The sequence below is a fragment of the Engystomops pustulosus genome, chromosome 5 (genome assembly GCF_040894005.1).
Source record: "Engystomops pustulosus chromosome 5, aEngPut4.maternal, whole genome shotgun sequence".
Lineage (NCBI taxonomy): Eukaryota > Metazoa > Chordata > Amphibia > Anura > Leptodactylidae > Engystomops > Engystomops pustulosus.
Window position 1 is genome coordinate 163317029 of NC_092415.1, and position 18106 is coordinate 163335134.

The window sequence follows — 18106 nt, forward strand, 5'->3', positions numbered from 1 at the left end:
TCCTCCTCAGTGTTGTCGCTGTCACACACTCCTCCTCAGTGTTGTCGCTGTCACACACTCCTCCTCAGTGTTGTCGCTGTCACACACTCCTCCTCAGTGTTGTCGCTGTCACACACTCCTCCTCAGTGTTGTCGCTGTCACACACTCCTCCTCAGTGTTGTCGCTGTCACACACTCCTCCTCAGTGTTGTCGCTGTCACACACTCCTCCTCAGTGTTGTCGCTGTCACACACTCCTCCTTGTCACTGTCACACACTCCTCCTCAGTGTTGTCACTGTCACACACTCCTCCTCAGTGTTGTCACTGTCACACACTCCTCCTCAGTGTTGTCACTGTCACACACTCCTCCTCAGTGTTGTCACTGTCACACACTCCTCCTCAGTGTTGTCACTGTCACACACTCCTCCTCAGTGTTGTCGCTGTCACACACTCCTCCTCAGTGTTGTCGCTGTCACACACTCCTCCTCAGTGTTGTCGCTGTCACACACTCCTCCTCAGTGTTGTCGCTGTCACACACTCCTCCTCAGTGTTGTCACTGTCACACACTCCTCCTCAGTGTTGTCGCTGTCACACACTCCTCCTCAGTGTTGTCGCTGTCACACACTCCTCCTCAGTGTTGTCACTGTCACACACTCCTCCTTGTCACTGTCACACACTCCTCCTCAGTGTTGTCACTGTCACACACTCCTCCTCAGTGTTGTCACTGTCACACACTCCTCCTCAGTGTTGTCACTGTCACACACTCCTCCTCAGTGTTGTCACTGTCACACACTCCTCCTCAGTGTTGTCACTGTCACACACTCCTCCTCAGTGTTGTCGCTGTCACACACTCCTCCTCAGTGTTGTCGCTGTCACACACTCCTCCTCAGTGTTGTCACTGTCACACACTCCTCCTCAGTGTTGTCACTGTCACACACGTTACCTTACAGGCAGAGTACACTCCGAGTTTCTCCAGTTTCTTGGCCCGGGGAGCAGAGCGGAGCTGCCCCTTCTTGGCAGCGATCCTGATCGGTGCGGCTCCAGCGCCTCCCCCTGCCGGACTCTCCGCTCCCCGGGCTGCTCCTCCGGCTGCCGCCGCTGCTGGCGCTGCCACCACGGCCGGAGATCCTTGAGGTGCCGCAGCGCCCGCCACCGCCACCACCGAGCCTCCGTCTGCAGCCGCCTCGGACATTGCAGGAGCCCTGGAGCCTGCCCGGGGAGAAGACTGCCCCCTGCCCTGCTCCGGTGCACGGATCCCTGGGCGAGGTGACGAGATCTGCAGCCGATCCCCCAGCAGGGAGGCAGCTGGAGCACATCACCGCCTCCCTGCTCTCTCCTCCTCCTCCTGCTTCTTCCCAGTCCTCCCTCCTCACCGCTGCTGGCCACTTCCATGGCTGCCGGCAGGTCGCGTCTGCTGCGGAAAGACTGCCGGATGGTCAGAGCCTGGAGGAGCCGACCCGACAACAGTGACCGGAAAGTGGCCGGCCCCGCAGTCACACTATTACACCCGCACTTACCGATAATGATGAAGTAGGGGGCGCTATTGCCGGCGGAGAGCAGCTTGAAACAACTTACATAGATAGAAACTAGTTTATCATATACAAGAAAGACTACATGAGAGAGGTGGAAATATAAGGGAATGTCCAAAGAAGGGTCTTAAAAGAGTAAAAAAAAATATTTGGATTACTAGAAAAATGACTAAAATGTTAATGTTCTTACAAGTTATTCACATTATACAAAGAGAAGCTTAAAGCAAAATGTATAAAAATCCAAGTGACCCAAAAATGTACCAGAAGTGAAAAAAAAATACGCTTCCATTATTTTCTTTAGTATTACTGTTTTTTTTTTTGGATCAGGTCCATTTTTAGGTATAGGTGCTGTAGGTGTTTTCCTATAGACTTCTCTCTTCACATACCACCGTGGTTGGTCCTAAATCATGTTTAGGACTTTGTAAAATGCCGATTTTCAAGGACTGACTACAGTGCAGAGAGCAGGACTCCTAGCATCGTATTGATATAGGATACAAGGAGTCCCTACTTTCACAGCAGCACCAAACTGTCATCATAATTACAGCAGGGAAGAAGGGACTCCTTGTATCATTTATCACTATGATGCTAGAAGTCTCTGTACTGTGGTCGGTCCTTAACCCTCCATGATTCATGGACTGACCATGTTGTGTGGCACTGGCATAAATGTGTGTGCATGTTGTAACGTCATAGTACCGGGCTCACCTATGTGTTGCCGGACTGAGGCAAATGGGCTGTGAAAATAGGGCTTATTCATACATAGTTTATTTTCTGAATGTGCTATCCATGATTTTCAAGTAGACTACTGACCCAATTTTTATATCAGCTTCTTTACATTTCATTTTTTCGTGTCATCATTCTTGGAAAACCTTTTATAGCTTACACTAATTTTTTTCACATTAGTGGATCACGGACGACAATAGAAGTCTATGGATCCGCAGAAAAATCACAATAATGACATTTGTGTTCGGTTTTTGGCACTAATGACACTGGGAAACGAGGTGTTTTCTGTCTAATTAATGTAAAAGATCAATCTATGTTTACAGGCATGAAAAAAATCGAATATGAATACAATGGGGCACATTTACTTACCTGTCCTGCGTGATCCCCAAAAGTGCATTGTCCGACCGCAATGCACATCTGCCGCAATTCAAGAAGATCGTGCGCCCAATATCCTGCATGTGTCGCTTCCCCACTCAGGTCCGCCGGAGTTCATCTTCTTCTTCCTGATGCATGTAAGTGCTTGATCTTATGACACAAATTTAAAGTTAAATCTTGCGGTTTGTCCGAATCAGTTAGATCGCCCGAAGCCCGTCCCCCATTTGTGTCGCATGAAAGCCGGCGCCGATGCGCCAAAATCCGGTTGCATGCAACACAAAAATCCCTGTCCTGCCGGCGTGATTGCCGAAAAAAATGAAAATTCTACGGAAATGCGACCACGGGACCCTTAGTAAATAAGCCTTAATATTGGCACAAAATGTACAGACTAAAATGAATGATGCCCTTGAAAATGACAGATAACATACTGAGAAAAAATAAATGCACATGTGAATACACCCAGGGCTGGGTGGGGCCCTGCGCAAAATTAAAAGTGAGGGCCCAAAATAAAACTACTTTATGAGTCGTCCAGGTATGAAGTGAAATAAGCTGCAACATTTCAAGCATGAAAAGGGCTACTCATTACATTACAGCTCGGAATAAATATTTCACCTGATACCTGGACTGGAGCGCTGCTATGTTTTCTAGATTAATAGATTGATGTGAGATACATTGTAGATATAAGATAGACAGTCAGATAGATATACAGTCCCCACCCCTGATTCCCTGCTATACGAATTCACAGACAAACCTTTAAAAAGCTCCTGTCCAGAAAAAGATGTCACCTTTACTAAAAACTGACAGTACATGGGCTGACGCTGCCTCATACACTAGTATCAGTCAGTGACACAGACATTGGGGCAGATTTATCAAGCTGCGTAGAAGTCAGAATATTCTTAGCTGTCCATGGAAACCAATCACAGCTCAGCTTTAAAATATTCATGAGCACTGGTAAAATTAAAGCTGAGCTGTAATATTCTAACTTTTAGACAGCTTGATAAATCTGCCCCATTATTGGAATCCGGTACCTTACAGAATATGGACTGCTCCATCAAGAAGATCATTTCATTACAACTTCTCCCAGTGCTGATGTGTCATTGCAGATACCACTATCTGATACAGGATAATACAGGGTTTACATACAGGAACCCCTAATGGTTATTATTATATATGCATTGTGTTTTGAAACCAAGTGCGAAAACGCAAGGGAAAGCAAATCACCAAAAACAATTGTGTACGTTATTTATATAAGTAGCAACATGTTTTATGTTTTAACATTAATAATAAGGATTAACACCATAAAACCCCTCTCTAAGTCTCTCTTCTGCCAGGTCGCAGCTCTACAGAAGTATGCAGGCGGTGGGTGATGACATCATATGTGTCCTCCATACTGTACAGAGCAGGACAGACAGACGCGTCTTGTCTGCCTGCTCTGCATATTAATGGAACCTGTGTCTTAACGCGGGGTCTATTGATATGTGTATCTCAGGAACGTACTCCGGGTGGGTGATTCGGGCAGCTGCCCAAGTCACTCACATGCGCGGGCAATGGTGGGGGCTCTGGACAATTGCCTGCTTTGCCAGGCCATTCCGCCGGCCCTAAATACACGCTAAGAGTACACATCAATATCACTGCCCTATATCCTGAAAGGAAATCTACTAAATCAAGCATGGATAAACCTGGGACACTTTCTTATAGATTCAGGCACCGTGACTTTGGTAATCTTATATTTTTTATCCATGGCCTCATTCCTTCTAAAATCAACCTTTCAAATTATGCTAATGAGTCAGAAGTGCTCTACCAGGGCCCTCTGAGCTTCGTCATCACAGGCTATTACAATGTCTCACACTCCCTCTGTCTGCTATAATCTTAGGGCAGGAGCATACAGTAGAGAAGTGGAAGTGCTGAGGGAGCAGGGGGCGGGTGAGAACTGCATTTTAAGGATACATTTGGTTGTGTCCTTATCTGTCCTTACAACGGAAGGCTAGGACACACAATAGGATATGTCATCCTGTTCCTCTCCTCCCCCTGATGGTTCTGATGTTTAGGTTGTGTCCTTAGTAATGTAACTGTCCTTTTATGGACTTCTACATCATTGAAGTTCCTCCAGAGCATACACTCGGCATAGGCCAGGGATGGTTGCAATAATGTTGCATCCGTCCCCCAAATAGCCTCTGGTGAGCATACATTAGGTACGGAAAGTATTCAGACCCCTTTACATTTGTTTCATTGGAGCCACTTGGTAACATAAAAAAAACATTTTTTTTGCTCATTAAAGGACATCTACCACCAGGATGAAAGACTGTATGCCAATGAGCCTGAGGGGCTCCAGGCTCCATTAACACCTATGGAACTTGGAGCCCCTCAGCTACATTTGCATACAGTCCTTCATCCTGGTGGTAGATGCCCTTTAATGTACACTCTGCACCCAATCTTGACAGAGAAAATGCAGAACTGTAGAGATTTTTGCTAATTTATTAAACAAGAAAAACTGAAATTTCACATGGTCAGCCACCCGGTTATATAGCAGATCTGGGTTGACCAGCACCAATCAGGAGAATGCTGGTCCTTTAAATCCTGAAGTGCATTGCCATAATTCTGTCTCTGAGCTCTCTGGGCAGTTCCTCAGACCTTATGATTCCTGTGTGCTCTGACATGCATTGTGAACCGTGAGGTCTTATATAGAAAAGTCTGTGCCTTTCCTAATCAAGTCCAATTGGTTTAAGTAAAAGCAGTTGGACTGCAATGAATTAGTAGAACCATCTCAAGGAGGATCAGGAGTAAATGGACAGTATGTGAGTTAAATATGAGTGTCACAGCTGAATACTTATGACCGTGTGATATTTCAGTTTTTCTTGTTTAAAAAATTTTCAAAAATATCCACATTTTCATCTACATTACATTACTGAGCAAAAAAATAACTTTTTTGATCTTACCAACTGGCTACTATGAAACAAAGAGTGAAGATTCTAAAGGGTTCTGAAGATTTTCTGTACCCACTGTATAAGTTGTTTAGCAGAAGGGAGCAGGATGCTAGGACACCCCAACCAGTCAGTATATGCCTAAAGATACTCTCTATAGCGTATACATAAAATGCTACTGTTCTCTTCTGGTCCGGGGTGCTTAAATTGGGAATAGCACAGTTCCCAGTTACCTTCATCCACTAATTGCAGTACCAAGGATTAGTGGTCAAACAGACACGGATCAGGTCCCAACAGAAACGTATCACCTCTCCTGTGACTAATGTAATTGTGGGTCCATTTTAGCAGATTATGTTGTTTTGCACTTTCTCCATATTTTAATTTTGATTGATAGAAAAATGTTGAATTCATCACCCAGTAAAATATAACTTTTTATGGAAAGAAGCCTTGTGATATGTGACTCTGTAACGATGATTGTAAATCTCACAGTGTAAATAATAGCTAATACCCAGGCAGCAGGTGTTACTGTTAGAAATGTATCTAGGGTTACTGTAACCCTGGAAACATGTAAACACGTATGGTACATACATCCAGGCTGGAAACTTATCTCAGCCATCTACATTATCAATGGAGTAGCTTTCACTTACACCAGGTGAGTTTGCATTTAAAGCCACATAAATCTAGTAGAGGAATATGTTGGTTTGAATGATCATAAATCTTCTGCCTTATCATGAAATATTTAGAAGTTTGACATGTCGATATAAATGATGCATTGGGAAAAGTGTGTAATCGGCTTTGTGTTACTGGATAGCATGCATTTTCTTTATTAAGCTTTGTAAACTAAATGTTAAACTTGAATGGATCGTCCAACCTTTGTTAAAAAGTAGAACACACCCTACTATGTTTGTTTCTTATGGAGGAGATATGAGTAATAAAAGTCATTTTAGAGGGCTGCTGCAATGCCGCCTGCTATAAAAAAAAAATACTCTTTGTGGTTTTGGGGTCTATTAGAGGTCTCAGGTTCCCTTTAGGTAAATCAGCCTCTCTGTACCTTTTTCTGCTCTTTCTCCTGCACTGAGCAGTGTATCTTAAAGCCTTCAAAGGTCTCCCCACTTCAGACAGATAAGGAGGCTAATTATTTACTCTGTCCATATTTAGAGGTAACTTCCATTCATGATTCAGCTCTATTAGGAGATTATACTATCTAGTTAAGTCATCAGATATTTCCTGGGGTTGCCTTATCTCTCAGCTGTCTGTGGAGTACACCTACACTCACCGGCCACTTTATTAGGTACACCTGTCCAACTGCTCGTTAACACTTAATTTCTAATCAGCCAATCACATGGCGGCAACTCAGTGCATTTAGGCATGTAGACATGGTCAAGACAATCTCCTGCAGTTCAAACCGAGCATCAGTATGGGGAAGAAAGGGGATTTGAGTGCCTTTGAACGTGGCATGGTTGTTGGTGCCAGAAGGTCTGGTCTGAGTATTTCAGAAACTGCTGATCTACTGGGATTTTCAAGCACAACCATCTCTAGGGTTTACAGAGAATGGGTCGAAAAAGAAAAAACATCCAGTGAGCGGCAGTTCTGTGGGCGGAAATGCCTTGTTGATGCCAGAGGTCAGAGGAGAATGGGCACACTGGTTCGAGCTGATAGAAAGGCAACAGTGACTCAAATCGCCACCCGTTACAACCAAGGTAGGCAGAAGAGCATCTCTGAACGCACAGTATGTCGAACTTTGAGGCAGATGGGCTACAGCAGCAGAAGACCACACCGGGTGCCACTCCTTTCAGCTAAGAACAGGAAACTGAGGCTACAATTTGCACCAGCTCATCAAAATTGGACAGTAGAAGATTGGAAAAACGTTGCCTGGGCTGATGAGTCTCGATTTCTGCTGCGACATTCGGATGGTAGGGTCAGAATTTGGCGTCAACAACTTGAAAGCATGGATCCATCCTGCCTTGTATCAACGGTTCAGGCTGGTGGTGGTCGTGTCATGGTGTGGGGAATATTTTCTTGGCACTCTTTGGGCCCCTTGGTACCAATTGAGCATCGTTGCAACGCCACAGCCTACCTGAGTATTGTTGCTGACCATGTCCATCCCTTTATGACCACAATGTACCCAACATCTGATGGCTACTTTCAGCAGGATAATGCGCCATGTCATAAAGCTGGAATCATCTCAGACTGGTTTCTTGAACATGACAATGAGTTCACTGTACTCAAATGGCCTCCACAGTCACCAGATCTCAATCCAATAGAGCATCTTTGGGATGTGGTGGAACGGGAGATTCACATTATGGATGTGCAGCCGACAAATCTGCGGCAATTGTGTGATGCCATCATGTCAATATGGACCAAAATCTCTGAGGAATGCTTCCAGCACCTTCTTGAATCTATGCCACGAAGAATTGAGGCAGTTCTGAAGGCAAAAGGGGGTCCAACCCGTTACTAGCATGGTGTACCTAATAAAGTGGCCGGTGAGTGTATATCATACTTAATCCACTAGAAGAAAATGTAATGCAGCTCTATAATGATTTAGTATTAAAATCTTAATCCTTTATTGTTGATGCGTCAAACATGTCCAATCACAGCAGGAACAGGGGAAAAAAACAAAGTGTTTAGACCTAAACCATTTGCTTTATTTTTCCCTGTTCCTTCTGTGATTGCACTTGTTTTATGCATCATCAATAAAGGATTACGCTTTATTACTGCATGAAACTTTTCTTCTTGTGGATGAAAGCTCTGGCTTTGGGATAATCATCCATGCACCAGGTGGTGATCTGAACACTCAATCTCTCTACCAATGTTTTCACCTAAATCAGCTTGACTTGGCACTTACTGCGATATCCCATGTCCTACTGGCTTCCAGTGGATGGAGTCATTACTATATACACGTCCCCTCCAAACTTTAATATGGGAACAGTTATTATGGATGCGTGTAGACAGTAATGACTGCGCATCCCTGTCATTTGGCAGAAAGCAGCAGGACAGGGGACATCCTATGACCTTTGGCTGCTGAAAAGCTTTAACAGGGCAAGAATAATATAGGCAGGGTCATCACTAGGAATTTTGGAGTCCCTGACTGACAAGATTTTTGGCCCCCCCACAATTTAGTTCCCATCTTATACTATTATGCCACATCATATATAAGTGCTTCATAAATTCTTTCTCAACCTATACAAAGTTTCGTGGAATTAATTATCGCAAATAAAGCACCCCCAATTTATAATATATACTGCACCCCCTAATTCATTAATTAAGTGTGTGTTTATATAACATAAAGCATGAAATGCATTAACACTGCATATACAGTATAGGTATAGTTAGGTAGCCACCGCAGCACATGCCCCCCCCCCCAGTAGATAGGTAGCCAGTGTAGAACATGCCCACCAGTAGATAGGTAGCCAGTTCAGGACATGCTCCGCAGTAGATTGGTAGCCACCACAACACATGCCCCCCAGAAGATAAGTAGCCACGAGTCCACATGCCCTTCAGTAGATAGGTAGCCACAGCATATGCCCCCCAGTAGATAAGTAGTCACAGAACATGTCCCTCAGTAGATATGTAGCCACTGCACATGCATCCAGTAGATAGGTAGCCACAGCACTTGCCCCAGTAGATAAGTAGCCACAGCATATGCCCTCCAGGAGATAGGTAGCCACAGCACATGTCCCCCAGTAGAAAGTTAACCAGCGCACGCGCTCCCCAGTAGATAGGTAGCCACAGCAAATGTTCTCCAGTAGATGGGTAGCCACAGCAAAAATAAAAAAAAAGAATACTCCCCTACCTGTGCTCCTCTTCGCTTCAGCACTCTTCTCAATGACCTGTTGTCGTTGTTAAGGTGACACAGTGGAAATCGCTATTGAGGGTAGGGAGTTTGGACAGCCATTGTATTTATTTTTTAATTGCTAATAAACTAGAGCTGTTAGAGACAAATGGGAGGTATTGTTGGAAACAGCAGCTCAAAAACATCCAAAATCAGGAGAAAAACTCCTGGCACCACAAAAAAATCTTTTAGTGTTTTTCACTTATATTTCTGTTACCATTCACCGACTTGATGCAATTTTTTCTTCCAGGATGAGTAATTTACTACCAACCATCATAGAGACCTCAAATGTGGATTTCCGCACTCCAGATGCTAAGAAGGAGCAAATATCTGAAATGAATGAAACCTGGCTTCCTTGTTCTGTATGCCAGGAAAGAGTTAATCTGTGTTCCCTTATAAGCCACAAACAATGCCACAAAGCTAAGAAAATACTGGGCTGTAAGCCAGAGGACGAGACGGCAAATCTTCATATCCTCACAGTCCAAAAGGAGAACATGATCGCTCAGATTGAAAGCTCTTCAGAATACAAATATAGAGAATACCAGAAGATTAATGCATCCTATGAAACATTGAAAGGAAAGATGCTTTCTATGGCACCATATACTAGCAAAATACACGCCCCCTTTGAGACTACCTGCCACGTTTATGGCATAGACGGAAATAGTGGTCTAGTGAAATCCATAGTCGTCTGTTGCGATAAAAATACTTCCTGGCAAAGTTGCATGGAGGACTCATTCATAGTTCTCGATAACTATGGGCACAGGGAGAACACGTGCTTGGTTGGTATTTTTGATGGGTATCATGGGAATATGGCTGCCTTAACTGCAGCTGCAGAGTTTCCTATTCTACTGCTGGACAGTATTTCAGCCCTGGATCCATCTTACAAGTTAAACCAAGAAGAAGAGTCTTTTGTGAGATCATTTGACTCCGTTTATAAAGACGATTACAAGAAAACGGAGCACATTTTCTCCACAGAAAAGACAAAAAGAGGCAAAGACCCGGATATAGAAGGTATACACATGGCCCATGCCAAAGCTTTTTGGCGGATGGAAAGACTGTTGCAGCTAGGAAGGAAGGAGAGCTCGAGGTCAAGGTGGAGTGGGTGCTCTGCTGTGACCTGTCTCATAGATGGTCAACAATACCAGACCCTCAGAGGTCAGAAGATAAGGAGAAAACAAGGCTTGGCGTGCTTCATGTAGCAAATATAGGTAAGTCAGCATTTACATAGAAAGATTGTATGCAAGTGAATACACAGAAATGGAAGACCATGGAGGTCAAAGTTATAGGCCTTGTGTAAACAGATCACTTGTTATAGGCCTTCCATATATATATATATATCAGTAAACCAAATAAATGTATTAGCAATTCTAGAACATTCCCTTTAAAGAAAATCTACCATCATAGTCAGGCTTCAACATATATAGCCATATCCTAGCTATCCATGAATTATTTACTCGGAGTACAGCATTTCATCTATGCAGCTACTCTCAGACGCACTATCCCAATGAACCCATCGTTGTAACCAGTCCAAAATGCAGTGTGTTTGTTACAATGTCACATAATCAATTTAGACACCAGTCATGTGTCCTCACTCAGGGGCGCACCTGCCATGAGGCGAGTTGAGCATCTCGTCTCAGGCGGCGCGCCTCCTGCTCAACGAGGGGGCGGCACCGGCCGGCACTGAGCTCCCGGGCCGCACGCCGGACGGGACCGCGTTGCAGCCCACCTTGCTCCCCGACGCTGCCGGCACCTTGCGCCCGCCCCCCGACGCCGCCGGCACCGAGCTTCCGCCCCCCTGCCTGCATCAAACTCCCCCACTCCCCGTATACTTTCGGTCCCGCCCATAACTCCGCTCCCGGCTCCCCCTCCATTCCCTTCTCAACCCTGCTGCGCTCATGTCTCCCCTCCCCCCTCCAGGCTCCCTGCTTCCCCTGCCCCCGCTCAAGTTCCAGGCTCCGTTACCGCTCTCCCCCCCTCAAGGCTCTCGGCTCCGCCTCCATCCCGTCTGAACCCCCGCTCACGCCCCCCCCCTTCCCCGCTCCCGGCTCTCGACCTACCCGCTCCCGCACTGCGCCACCGCCGCTGCAGGACAAGGCCCCGAACTTTCCAAGAACAGGTAAGGTTACTTTATATTTATATATTTATATATATGTGTGTGTAATATGTATATGTGTGTGTAATATGTATATATATGTGTAACATGTGTATATATATGTGTAATATGTATATATATGTGTAACATGTGTTTATATATGTGTAATATGTGTATATATATATATATATATGTGTGTATATATATATATATGTATATATATATGTGTGTGTATATATATACTGTGGGGAATTGCTCTGGTAGTTGACAGGTAGCAGTGCAGGAAGCAGTGACACACGCAGGTTTTCCCAAATGACACCTCTCACTTTCTCACATACCCTCCCCCTCAGTTCAGACCCACCGGGGCGAACTCCTGACATTAAACAATGCGTTCGGGACAAGGCATCCGCATTGCCCTGTAGTTTCCCGGCTCTGTGCTCCACCGTAAAGCTGAAATTTTGGAGGGACAAGAACCACCTAGTGACCCTGGCATTCTTCTCCTTAGTTCTACTCATCCACGTGAGAGGAGAGTGGTCAGTTATGAGACAGAACTGTCGTCCCAGCAAGTAGTACCGTAGGGACTCCAATGCCCACTTTATCGCCAGACATTCCTTCTCTACGATACTGTAATTTTTCTCTGCTGGCGTGAGCTTCCTGCTCAGGTAGGTAATGGGGTGTTCTTCTCCATTCACCTCCTGAGACAGGACAGCTCCCAGCCCTACCTCTGACGCATCCGTCTGCACATTAAACTCTTTCTTGAAGTTTGGCGCAATGAGGATGGGAGATCCACACAACGCAGACTTCAAGGCCTGAAAAGCATCTTCTGCTTGTTCATTCCACCGCACCATGACAGGCCTTTTACCCTTCAGCAGGTCTGTCAGGGGAGCGGACATGGTGGCAAAGTTTGGTATAAACCGTCTGTAGTACCCTACAATGCCCAGGAATGCCCTGACTTGCTTTGTGCTCACTGGTTGAGGCCAACCCTGTATAGCGTCAATCTTGTTGATCTGAGGTTTAATTATACCTCGACCGATCACATACCCCAAATAGTGTGTCTCCTGCATTCCCAGTGCACACTTCTTGGGGTTTGCAGTCAGGCCCGCTGCCCTTAGAGAGTTCACTACGGCCTGTACCTTGGCCAAGTGACTCGCCCAGTCTTGGCTGTAGATGATAATGTCATCTAGATAGGCGGAGGCGTATCTCCTATGTGGCTTTAACACTATGTCCATTAACCGTTGAAAGGTAGCGGGGGCCCCATGAAGCCCAAACGGTAATACAACATAGTGAAAAAGGCCCTCAGGGGTGATAAAGGCTGTCTTTTCTTTAGCCCTATCTGTCAGGGGTACCTGCCAATATCCTTTAGTTAGATCCAGGGTGGTGAAGTACCGAGCACCCCCTAGTCTCTCAATAAGCTCGTCCACCCGGGGCATGGGATAGGCATCAAACTTAGACACCTCATTCAATTTTCTAAAATCGTTGCAAAATCGCAACGTCCCATCCGGTTTGGGAATTAGAACAATTGGACTGGCCCACTCACTTTTGGACTCCTCAATAACCCCTAGCTTCAGCATCTTCTGAACTTCTTCTGATATGGCTTGTCTACGAGCTTCAGGGACTCGGTACGGCCTTAATCTTACCTTTACCCCTGGCTCAGTGACAATGTCATGTTTAATTACAGATGTGTAGCCTGGCAACTCTGAGAACACATCTGTATTTCTTGCTACAAACTCTCGAGCCTCTCGCTGTTGCTCTTTGGTAAGGGTATCGGCTATTCGCACTTCTGCCTCCGGCACAGGCTTACCTGCAGCCTGTGAGGGTATCGCAGGAGGTGGACTAGCCAGGACCATCTCTGTATGCAGACTCTCTCTGTCTTTCCAGGCCTTCAACAGATTTACATGATAAGTCTGCTCGGGTTTTCTCCGTCCGGGCTGACGTATCCTGTAGTTCACCTCTCCTATTTTCTCTATAACCTCATACGGTCCTTGCCATTTAGCGAGAAACTTACTTTCTACAGTGGGGACTAGCACCAACACACGATCACCGGGACTAAAGCTCCTTACTTTTGCTGACCTGTTATAAACCCGGCTTTGAGTTCTTTGTGCCTCCTCCATATGCTCTTTGACAATGGGCATGACGGCTGCCACCCTGTCCTGCATATCTGCGATATGGTCTATTACACTTTTGTGGGGGGTGGGCTCTTGTTCCCTTGTCTCCTTGGCTATGTCCAGGAGACCCCTGGGATGTCTGCCATACACTAACTCAAACGGTGAGAACCCAGTAGAGGCTTGTGGGACCTCTCGGATGGCGAACATTAAATATGGCAATAGTACATCCCAGTCCTTCCCATCCTTGTTTACCACCTTTTTTAGCATACTCTTTAAAGTTTTGTTGAACCGTTCTACCAATCCATCCGTCTGAGGATGGTACACAGAGGTGCGTAACTGTTTAATATTAAAGAGCCGACATAGCTCCTTGGTGACTTTTGACATAAAAGGAGTCCCCTGATCTGTGAGGATCTCCTTGGGAAGTCCCACCCGGCAGAACATGGCAAACAACTCTTTAGCAATTAGTTTCGCAGAGGTGTGCCGCAGTGGGATGGCCTCAGGATATCGGGTAGCATAGTCCATGACTACCAGGATATGCTGATGCCCCCGAGCAGATTTAACTAAAGGACCGACCAAATCCATGGCGACCCTTTCAAAGGGTACCTCAATAATGGGCAGAGGTACCAACGGACTTCGAAAGTGTACCATGGGAGCATGCAATTAACAATCAGGGCAAGTTTCACAATACCTTTTTACCCTATCATATACTCCTGGCCAGTAAAAACGCTGCAAGATGCGTTCCAGAGTTTTTGTGGTACCTAGGTGCCCTCCCATCACATGCTTATGTGCAAGGTCTAACACCATCTGACGATATGGCTGAGGCACCATTAACTGCTCCCGGGTTTCACCGTGGACCTTATCAATGCGGTACAATAACTCCTGATTTACCACCACACGAGGGAACAACTTATCCGCACCTGGGTGCTGAGGTACGCCATTAATCTCTACCACATTTTCTCTGGCGCGGACCAGAGTGGGGTCCTGGAGTTGGGCAGTACCAAAGTTGTCACGGGATACCTCCAAATCAGACAACTGCGGTCCTGTCACTACCTCCTCAGTTTCGCCTGCCATAACATCTAGGGGAAACATTACACTTCCATCTTCTGTGGCGGTCACCCCTACGGCAGGAACTCCAGAGTCTGGGTCATCAGGCTCGGCTTCGGAGATCTGACCAGACAACACAGGAGAACAGCCCCCCAACTCTTGGTTTCCCCGCCATAGAGTCCAGAACATGGGGAAGTCCCGTCCCAAGATAAGGTCATGGGGCAAGTTCTTGACAACCGCTGCCTCATGTAGTGTCTCTCCACAAGAGGTCTGGAAGTTAATAACTGTGGTGGGGTAGTCCTTTACGTCCCCATGGATGCACAGGACTCCAATTGTGCGCCCTGTGACCGCCTTGGGGTCTGTGAGGGACCCATTAATCAAGGTCACCCGACTGCCTGAGTCCAGCAGGGCCAACGCTGGATGCCCTGCCACAGTCACCCGGCACAGGTGGCGCTCATCAGCAGAGTCGGGGCTAGTAGCTGTGTAGACAGGGGCAGCATAGAGAGAAACCCTTCTGGCGGAACTGCAGTCCATGGGCTCTGAGGAATTGGGGCAATGGGCTGCAATATGACCTGGCTCATGGCAGGTCCAACAGGTGGGAGCCTCCCCCCTCCTCCTCCCCTGGGGTACTTCCCGGACATTGGGCGTTGTCCTGCCCCGGGAATTTGTGGGTCACAAGACCTTCCGTGCCTTAAGGCCTGTCTTGGTATAAGGGGCTTTCTTTGTTAGGGCCTGAGTGGCACAAAACCTCTCCACCAACCCCACCAGCGCATCGGCATCAGACGGGTCCCCGTGTCCCACCCATTGTTGGATCTCACCCGGCAAGGCCCTCAGGAAACGGTCCAAAACAACTTTCTCGACCATCTGGGCTGGGGTTGATGTCTCCGGCTGAAGCCACTTGCGGACCAAGTGAACAAGTTGGTGCATCTGCCCCCTCGGTGGTAGCACCTCCTGGTATCTCCAGCTATTCACTCTTTGAGCGCGTAGATGCTGATCCACTCCTAGTCGGGCCAAGATCTCTGCCTTTACCTTGGAGTAGTCCCGGGCATACTCCTCGCTCAGGTCGTAGTATGCCTGCTGGGGATCAGCGACGAGGAAGGGGGCCAACACCTCTGCCCAGTGTTGCTGTGGCAACCTCTCTCGGGTGGCCACCCTCTCAAAGCCTGTCAGATAGGCCTCCACATCATCCTCGGCGGTCATCTTGGTCATAGCTTTGCGGACCTCTTTCCTGGCGTCCTTCACCGTCATTGCTGGGACAGTCCTTTGCTGAGCAGCGGTCAGGGCTGTTATCTGCTGGAGCAGCAATCTGTTTGTCTCTTGCTGCTGCACGTTGGACTGGACAAGCTGCTTGATTAACTCCTCCATGGCTGTGGCTTGCAGCTTCAGTGCTGTCAACTTCCAGGACATGCACTAGTGTATACTTCACTGCACTTTGCCCGCTCCAATCCACCATATGTGGGGAATTGCTCTGGTAGTTGACAGGTAGCAGTGCAGGAAGCAGTGACACACGCAGGTTTTCCCAAATGACACCTCTCACTTTCTCACAATACGTATGTAATATGTGTGTGTGTGTGTATATATATATATATATATATATATATATATATATATATATGTAATATGTGTGTATATATGTTATATGTGTGTGTGTGTATATATATGTGTGTGTATATATGTATATGTGTATATATGTTTGTGTGTGTATATGCTGTATCTACTGTTTGTTTATGTGTATATATGCTGTATGTATATGCAGCATTTGTACTACATGGTGGTATTCTGTATGCATTTTATACTACTTGGTGGTACACTGTATCTATTTTATACTACTTGGTGGCACGCTGGATGCATTTTATACTACATGGCGGCACGCTGTATGCATTTTATACCACATGGTGATAAGCTGTATGCATTTTATACCACATGGGGGGAGGCTGTATGCATTTTATACTACATGGTGATACGCTGTATGCATTTTATACTACATGGCGGTATGCTGTATGCATTTTATACTACATGGCTGTACGCTGGATGCATTTTATACTACATGGCTGTACTCTGGATGCATTTTATACTACATGGCGATATGCTGTATGTATTTTATACTACATGGCGGTATGCTGTATGCATTTTATAGTACATGACGGTACGCTGTATGCATTTTATAGTACATGGCGATACGCTGTATGCATTTTATACCACATGGTGATAAGCTGTATGCATTTTATACCACATGGTGATAAGCTGTATGCATTTTATACCACATGGCGGTACGCTGTATGCATTTTATACTATATGGCGGTACGCGGTATGCATTTTATACTACATGGCGGTACGCTATATGCATTTTATACACGCTGTATGCATTTTGCATTGCTTTATTTTTACACCAAACCAATATGATGGATCTGGTCCTGACACTCCCTGATATATCACATATATATTGGCAGGGGGGGGGCGTCTCTCTATGGCTCGCCCAGGCAGCAGACAGGCTTGGTACACCCCTGTCCTCACTGTCTAGTGAGTGACCTCCTTTTCCACTACTCCCCCTGAAAGCAGCATCAGCAGCGATTGGCTGTTGCCGATGTGCAGGGTGTTACCCCAGTTATGTTAATGTACTTATATGGGCAGTGACATCGCTGAGGAATGACCAGAACGTTCAATCAGCAAAATCCGGACATGGATGCAATATAATTGCATCCGTCCCCCATAGGCTATTATGGTCTCCACTGAGCGTTTACGTTGCTCTGCAGCAGGACGCAGACTGCTTTGTTTTCATCTGGTGCAACGTTTACTGTACAGAGGTAAAAAGGATGCTTCTGTATGCACAGTATTTGTCTATGGCTACGTTCAGCACATACTTTGTTACATTCACATCTTATTTTTTGATATGTTCAATACATACCCAAGGAAAGCTCCCAGAGGTCACAGCAGGACGAGCAGAGTGCAGTCAGTACAGTAACTACAAGAGTAGCTCTCTGCTTCCCTGTAATATGTAGCTGGCCGTACTACCCTACAGAAAACAGACATTTACATTATTTGATACCATTTATTAATATGGCCAAAACCCCCGGAACCATCCAATCATCAGGAGATATTAAGAAACCAATAATTCAGATTTTCTCCTAAACGTGATCCTATAAATTTTGCGTGTGTTAAAGCAAGATAAGTGAAAGAATGCGAAATGGCAAGATCATATTTACTTGTCCATCAGCAAGCCGAACAAATATTTCTAATTGGGTAATTAATAGACTATATGCCTCTGGGGAAGTCTGCGGAGAAAACATTTTAGAAATTGGGTCAGACAACCCACACTGCAACAATGAAGTCTGAGCAGGTAATTTTACTGGACTGCACATAATATGGAAGGAGATGGAGAGAAAATGGAATACAGACTAATGTAGTCTCAGGCGGAGAGCACAAATAATATGCTGACATATAGAATATTATTCCATTAACACAGTTTTCACCGTGAAGCATTTTCTTGTGCAAAAAAGAAGAGATGTTTCA

At 45.9% G+C, this 18106-nt stretch overlaps 2 protein-coding genes across 7 annotated transcripts in view; one reads left to right on the plus strand and one right to left on the minus strand.

Moving 5' to 3' along the window:
- Positions 1-1385, minus strand: part of KAT2B (lysine acetyltransferase 2B) — a 63646-nt gene extending 62261 nt beyond the window's left edge. For 4 of the 6 annotated variants that reach the window (XM_072153642.1, XM_072153640.1, XM_072153641.1 and 1 more), the window contains exon 1: positions 927-1385. In XM_072153642.1, the coding sequence (XP_072009743.1) occupies positions 927-1370 (444 nt within the window). In that variant the 5' untranslated portion in view covers positions 1371-1385. Of the gene's footprint in view, positions 1-921 lie in introns of all 6 variants that reach the window. The other 2 variants (XM_072153643.1, XM_072153644.1) reach the window with 2 other exon arrangements.
- PP2D1 (protein phosphatase 2C like domain containing 1) overlaps positions 1-18106 on the plus strand; it is a 78933-nt gene that overhangs the window by 58214 nt on the left and 2613 nt on the right. Inside the window, 2 exon segments of the mRNA XM_072153647.1 lie at positions 9606-10513; positions 10516-10563. Of these exon segments, the coding sequence (XP_072009748.1) occupies positions 9606-10513; positions 10516-10563 (956 nt within the window).